This window comes from Crocodylus porosus, unplaced genomic scaffold (genome assembly GCF_001723895.1).
Source record: "Crocodylus porosus isolate Cpor-Errol unplaced genomic scaffold, CroPor_comp1, whole genome shotgun sequence".
Lineage (NCBI taxonomy): Eukaryota > Metazoa > Chordata > Crocodylia > Crocodylidae > Crocodylus > Crocodylus porosus.
In genome coordinates this window covers 48,904,801-48,912,116 of record NW_017728951.1, presented here as the reverse complement: position 1 = coordinate 48,912,116, position 7,316 = coordinate 48,904,801, and the positions used below count along the sequence as shown (strand labels likewise).

The 7,316-nt window shown below is 43.9% G+C and overlaps 1 protein-coding gene across 1 annotated transcript in view; it reads right to left on the bottom strand.

Annotated features, from left to right (window-relative positions):
• LOC109324298 (heparan-alpha-glucosaminide N-acetyltransferase-like) overlaps positions 1 to 7,316 on the bottom strand; it is a 369,073-nt gene that overhangs the window by 130,018 nt on the left and 231,739 nt on the right. Inside the window, exon 9 of the mRNA XM_019556284.1 lies at positions 4,917 to 5,077. Coding sequence (XP_019411829.1) covers positions 4,917 to 5,077 — 161 coding nt within the window. The remainder of the gene's footprint in view (positions 1 to 4,916; positions 5,078 to 7,316) is intronic.

Here is a 7,316-nt window from a genome sequence, read left to right as displayed (position 1 = left end):
AGGTTTAGGTTAGATATCAGGAGGCACTACTTCACTGTCAGGGCAGCTAGGATCTGGAACCAACTTCCAAGTGAAGTGGTGCAGGCTCCTACCCTGGGGGTCTTTAAGAGGAGGTTAGAAAAACACCTTGCTGGGGCTGTTTGACCCCGGTACTCTTTCCTGCCATGGCAGGGGGTCAGACTTGATGATCTGCTCAGGTCCCTTCCGACACTACCGACTATGAAACTATGAATATTAGTGTGTGTGTTTGGTGTGGGGGAAGGGGGATGGGGAAGGAGACTACAAAAGCACCTGAGTTACGAGCACAAGTCTAATTGACTTTCAACTGGATCCATGCCCCTGCATCACCTAGGCACTTTTGATGACCCTTTTTTTTCATGTATATATTAATGCATACTTGGATTGCTTTTATTTTTTTCACCATTCTAGACTAGTATGGTTGGTGGCATTCAAGAATTTGAAACATGCCATACATATTAATAGTACATACATACACAAGTTTTCTCTCTAATGGATGTTTTGCAATAGATAATCACAGATTCTATAAGGTCTGTCTGATGGGTAGACAACACTGAGTTAGCTTTTGAACAGAAACAGCAGTGATAAACAGAAGGCTGCCGTGACGCGCTGTAATTACAGTATGTCAGAGCAGACTCGATTAATCGAGTCTGCTGAAGCATGGTAATTACCATGCTCCAGCCAGCCTCTGCGTCTCATGTATCAGCATCCCCGCACTTCAAAATGGTGGCGGGGGTGCTTTATCTAAAGCTCAGTTGATGGAGCCACTGTAATTAAAGCCTCTTCCCCCACCACCCTCCCACTTCCGAGGCACATGTAAAAATGCCTGATTAGTGCAAACAAAAGCTGGAGAGCTCAATTTTCCCAAGAGCCTTAAAATGTGCAGTCAGAGGATACTTGCCCAGCATCTGCAGACACAAGCCACAACATTTATAAACCAGTACTTGCAAAAGACACCATTAAACACCAGTCATACACAACTGTTTAAAAATGTGGAGGATACATTTTAAAAGATGGTTTTGAATGCTCAGCCCTTGTTAAAATTAAAAGCTCATTTACCACCACGTGGCAATTTTGGATTTTGAGGAAGTACAAGGGAGGCATGAAAATCTACTGAAAAGCGCGCAGCTTTTCAAGAGCCTGAAAAATTCAAGATAAGCAACAAGCTCCTCTCTCATACCTCTGCTCATTCTCCTATAGTTCTGTATGTATTCTGTTTAATTTGCTTGCTGAATTCCACATACTAATGTCAACAAAAAGCACATTCATGAGACCACAACGTATTTACATGACATTATGTTGCATATGTAGAAACAGATTTTTCCCAACAGTGAAGTCATATCTGCCAAGTAAACCATTTATTGAAGTGCAAGATGTGTGCTCTCCATATTTCTAATAATGCGTTCTCCTTCCATGATCGTTTACAGAAATGTTTCAGTTTTAATTGCTATTTTCACATGAATTCTCAAGACAAGAAGAGTCATACTTTAAAAATCCATGTTTAAGCAAGCATTTTGTGATTCACAACTTTATCTAGCCAAAGTGCCATGAATTAATTTGGCTCCCTCTAGTTCTTCTCCCTCTTGGCTCCATTAACAGGGCTGCCTTTTGTTTATGCTGGACAATGGTTGCTGAACATAAACAGCCAGAAAAAGAAACTGTTTCAATAAATAAATGATCCACAAAACACTGTAGCAACAGTGCATAACTGGCTTCCCAAAACATTTTGAACACTTAGAGGATTTGCCATGGGGCAGCAGAAACTAGACACCACCAGTCTGGTAATTGTTGTTTCTAAAAGTCTCCAGATCTGATTATTGTCACTAAAAGTATCGCTGTATTTTAGTAAACTGAATTAGTGAGCTATCCTTGCTGGAAGCAGCAAAGTGCTAATAGCTTGTTGCTGCTATGATACTCACTTTACTAGATGCCTGGGCTTTGATGGACAATAACTAGCTGTGTTGCTGGTAAATGCAAAGACACTCTTAACTGCAATGTACTTTATGATAACGAAGGAGGAGGGAGTGGACACAACATAGCAAATGCAAACCATCTTAGCAGTTAACTACTGCTTAGAAAGAAGCCAAATTTTGATAAAATACAGTCAATCTTTGGACGCCTTTGCTCTACCTGCCCTCTGCCCCCTCACCAAAAAAGATTACATGCACCAGAAAGCAGATTTTATTAAAATACACAGCAAAATGTTGTCTTAGAAAACTCTCTCAATATTTTGGAATCAGCTTTTAACTGGTGGACCTCTGTGCCCTTAGGAAACTCATGGCAGGACTCTTGTTTGAATTCACAGGTGCAGAAAAGCAGCACTCACACTTAATGAAAGAATTGCCAAAATAAACATCAATACGGAGCATTCCCTTCAACTTGTCTTTCTTGTTAGCCTCTCCGGGTTGCACTGTAAAGCTTTCTTGATAAAACTGCAGCATCTCTAGAAAAAGCCAGTTGTCCTGGTTCACAAAAGCAGGGCAAGTCCTTCACTACTCTTCCTTCTTGACTTGCTCACATTTTATTTGTAAAATAAAAAAAAAAGTTTCTTTGTTTCTTTTTTTTACAGAATTGAAATGTTATTTTCGCTAGGGTATTCAGAGGTAAATATGGGAGTCCTGCACTGCTTTCATTCAATATGGAAAGGATTCACTATGAGAACTAGAAGTGAGCAGAAACAGGTTTTTCTGTCCCATAAATTGTTTCAAGATTTCAAAATGTTTTCTGTTTTGCATCTGGATAAAACCAAAATATTTTGAAATTCTCCCCACATTTCTTCTCATGAAATATCAGAGAGAGAGTTCTACCCCAAAGTAGCAGATCATCCAGTAATCAGGACAGTCTCACCCAGGATGTGGGAGACTCGATTCAGGCCAAGAACTTGAACTAGGGTATGCACAAGTGGATGGTTCCCAGGTGCTCCCTTTGAAGCTATTTTACTTAACATACTAATACACACACACTAGGATCCAGGAGGGGTGCAGTGGTGCTGCTGTACCCCTTTTCTGGCCATATGTCAGGATCAGCAGCAGGGGACTCCAAGTCCTCCTCCCTTCATGTCTTCCCTTCCATGTTGACAAGCACTTTGTTCTTCTCCTATTCCCCCTTTCTCCATCAGCCATTGCAGGTGCCTCCCCTGTCATGGGCATGAGAGAAGCTTATATCCTGCTCCAGCTGAGCTGCACTTAGGGGGCTGGGCTTAGCTCAGCACAGAGGCAACAGTGACAGCAGCAGGGCGTAGGCAAGTTTGCTCTTCCCATACCTGCTCCTGTGCTGGTGGGGAACACTGGGCAGGACAGCAGGAGGGAAGAAGAACATGCCTGCTGCCACTGCTGCTGCTGTCGCGGGCTAAGCACAGCCCTTGTGCATCTCAGCTAGAGTGTCTCCCCTTGTCCCTGGGACAATGGAGATACTGGCAGCAGCAGGCAGTGGGAGGAGAAGCAGGAGGGGAGGGAACAAGCATGGAGGGGAAGGGATGAGGGAATTCTTATCTTCTTTGAAACATAAAAAATGTCCCCATCTGCTGCTCCCTCATATGGTCTGCCCACCCTGGTGGGAGGGAGAAGGCAGAGGATGCTGGGGTGGGGGTTCAACCCCCCCTGCAGCACCAATAGCTGCTCCCACACCACCTTTTGTAAAATCCTGAATCTATCACTTCTCCCTCCCCCCCTCCACACACGTCTATAATAAAGTATTCACTGACCTAGAGTAGGGGTGCTCAGCCTCCAGGCTGTGAAGCAGTGAGATCCAGCCCAAGGGACTGAATTTTTGGTGTGTGGAAGTAGTGGCAATTAACACTGCCACTGCCCCAACACCACAAAATTTCCAAAGCCCTGTAGGCCAGATGACATGGCCTTCTGTGCAGGATCCTTTTCGCAGCAGGGCCCTATCCAAAGAATGGGGCTGCGAGTCTAATCATAGTCATGATATGGCATGTGGGACTTGAGGCCCAATCCAGTACAAGCTGGATTGGGCCCATGGACTGGATCTGGCCCACGGACAAACCCTGCATCATTCATCTGGTCCACAGGGCAAAAAGTTGGGGTATCCCTGGACTACAGAGATACTGAGCTATATACCAGAGATTAGAAGGCTAATTTAGGATACTCAAATCATGTACAAGATGGCATTGTTCCTGTGGTTCTCAGAACATAGATGGAATATCTTGAGTATTGGTTACTTTGAGGTCACCTGGTCTACCCTCAGTTTTGTTGTATTTGGTTATTTTATGGGTTATGTTTGTGTAACAAGAATGCAGCTACTGAATGATAGAGAGGCTATTTTCATAAGGGATCTGTAGCATTTCTACCCTGTTTCCAGGGGGGCCAGGGGAGATGGAGAATTAGACCATTGCAAAACATTGTGTGCTAACTTAATATCACAACAATAAATTAGAGTACCAAACCAGACCTCTGTCTCATGGAACGTACCTGCTCTCCAGCATTGAAGCGATAACAGGGTAGTGACGGCTATTCCTTAGAAGAAGACACCCGTGTATCAATTAGTCCAGCAATTTGCTTATATTCAGAAACAGCCATTAGAAGTAGCCAAGTTTTCACTTAGTGATTCATCCTTTCCTTGGATCATATGTATATTTTTTGCTGTTTTTACTCTTTCTAAGCTCTATTAATTGTTCATATAATTGCCAACCCAATTCTTAATAATTTACTAAAAGAAGAACTGCTGCAAGACTGAAAAAATATCCCTTGCAGATTCCTTTTGGCTTAGGATATGCAGTATTATGCAAATTTGATAAGTTCAGGTAAGCTTTTGGTAAAATGTAGCTTTACGGAAGAATTTTATACCTTTTACCTGACCTGTATTTTATGACCAATGATGTGGTGCCTAACACATCCACTTTAAATGCTAGAATAACAATGGCAAAATATAATACGTACATGGGCCATCTGCAGGACCATAGTTGAGGAAAAAGACCCCAATCACCAGTAAAACAATGGTCCTCCACATCATTTTACGCAAGAGTTGTATGCACGTCACTCCTCTTCTTAACATGGCAGAAAAAGCCAGAGCCACTGAAGTCCCAAGGATAAAAACAAACCTGAAATCAAAGAAACTGGTCAGGACTTGCCTACTCATTCATTTTCCCTGATAGTTTAAAAGCCTGTGGGGTTCAAATCCAGAATGTGTTACAACTTTTTTTTCCTCTACAGACAATGCTTGTCAACCAAGAGGTCCAAATAATTTAGACTTCTATCTTTTCACAAAAGAACTCCAGGGATAAAGAGAGGATCAGTGACTAGACAAATTGTTCAGTGAACTTTCACATTTCACATGCTCATTAAACAAATATAGTAAATGATATGGGAGCCTGTTGGCAAGAATTGGCCAATAGGCCCTCTAACTTCTTCCCCTTCATTTAATTCCATTTTCCAGTTTGCCCTTCACTATTCTTTAATTCTAACCTGCATCCATGTTATACTACGATACCATGGACAAGACAAAATGCAACTAGGATTGCTTTAAAGCAGTGGTTCTCAGTCTCCTACACAGCTTCTGTGAATTGAGTGGCACTCAGTTTCAAAAATGAATTTATATACTACAGTGCTTACCTCCTTGCAGAGAAGCTGGGAAGTGGGGAATCGTTCAGGCAGGGACAATTCTGAGCCTGTGCTTATCTGCTTATCTCCTCAGACCTTGCTTGTTCCTTCACACCTAGTGGTGCCCTTCAAAGGAACTGGCAGCACCCCAGGGCACCCTGTGCCAACTAAAATGGCATTCTCTTTTACCTTTATCCTGTAAATCAGAGGTTCCCAATCCCCAGGCAGTCGCCCAGTACCGGGCCATGAAGGGTTGGCTGCTGGACTGCAAGTCCAGAAGTGACCAGCATACTGCAGACCGGCAGCCAACTTTTTTTTATACTAAATATAAAAAAGGGTTGGCTGCCACTCTGCAGTATGCTGATCACTTCCAGACTGCAGTTTCCTGGTCTGCGGTCACTTCTGGTCCATTGTCTAAAAAAGGTTGGGAACCACTGCTGTAAACAACTTGTGGAATTCACAGGTATTAAATATTATTCTGGCTAATTAATACAAGGAGTGATTTCTTCCCATATTTCCCCAAAGTTTATATGAATTATTAGCCACTTCAGTTACACAGATCAAAGATATTGGTATAAGAAAGGAACCCACTATACTTTATTTACCAGGAAAAAATGGATAGCTGGCTGATGTCATGAAAGAACATTCAATTCACTGTATACCATCACACAATTAAAGGTGAATACAATATGTAGATTTATACCTTATGTTCTAAGTCGATATCCTGTGCAGGATGCCAGACTAGACAGATTATTGGGTCTCTCTTGATAGAGCCAATTGACTTTTATTAGTACATGTTTAGGACTGTGAATCTAAAAATATGACAAAGCCGATAGGGAAATACAAATTGCCGGAGTGAGGGACTAACTTTAGAGGGATGGGGGTGAGGAAGGGAATGCAACTAGGTTACATAAAATACATTGTTAGCCAACTAAGCCCAGGGGTGGAGGAATGGGGGAAGGGGAGGGAGGGGTTTCACGATGCTGAGAGAGAAAGAGGATAGATGTACACAGACCCGTTACAATGGTCCGCAGTGGTGGAGGAAGTAGTTCGAAAAAAGTGTCTCAGTCCATATAGAGTCTCATCGTGGGGGTCCTCTTCAGGTGGAGCAGGGTCGTCCATTGCTGAAGAATCCTCTTGAAGTGAAGTCCATCTGGTGCTGAGCGGGGGTTCAGGTGGTCCCCTCTGGGTCTGGTCCAGCAGCGGTTCATCTGATGGGGTCAGAGTACTGGCAGTGGCCTGTGATGTGTTCCACATAGATGTCACAGGACCAGTGAATGGTGTTGGACACCGTGAGGTAGCGTATTAGCTCAGAGTAGAGGTGGAAGACGCAGCAGGCACACAGGACGCTCTCATTGTTGGGGTCCCAGGCTCCGAGCGTTCCCATGATGAGAACAACGACCGACACGTCATAGCCATGGCCCCTCAGGATGTCAGCCACCAGGGTGTACTTCTCCCACTTGCGAACCCGGGCGTCAGTGAAGGCTTGGCATTGGTTCTCGAAGAGGATGGTTATGTCCACTATCACAACCTTTTTGGCCTCTTCATTCATGATGACGATGTCAGGTCACAGCCGGCTCTCACAGCCTGGGAAGGTGCGGTTCACAGAGATCTCCCCCGCTGCGGCCAGGATGGCCCACACCAGGCGGTTCTGGACAGCATGGCGGTGGAGCTGCCAGGCTCTGTCATAGTTTCATAGTTTCTAGGGTCGGAAGGGACCTGAGCAGATCATCTAGTCCG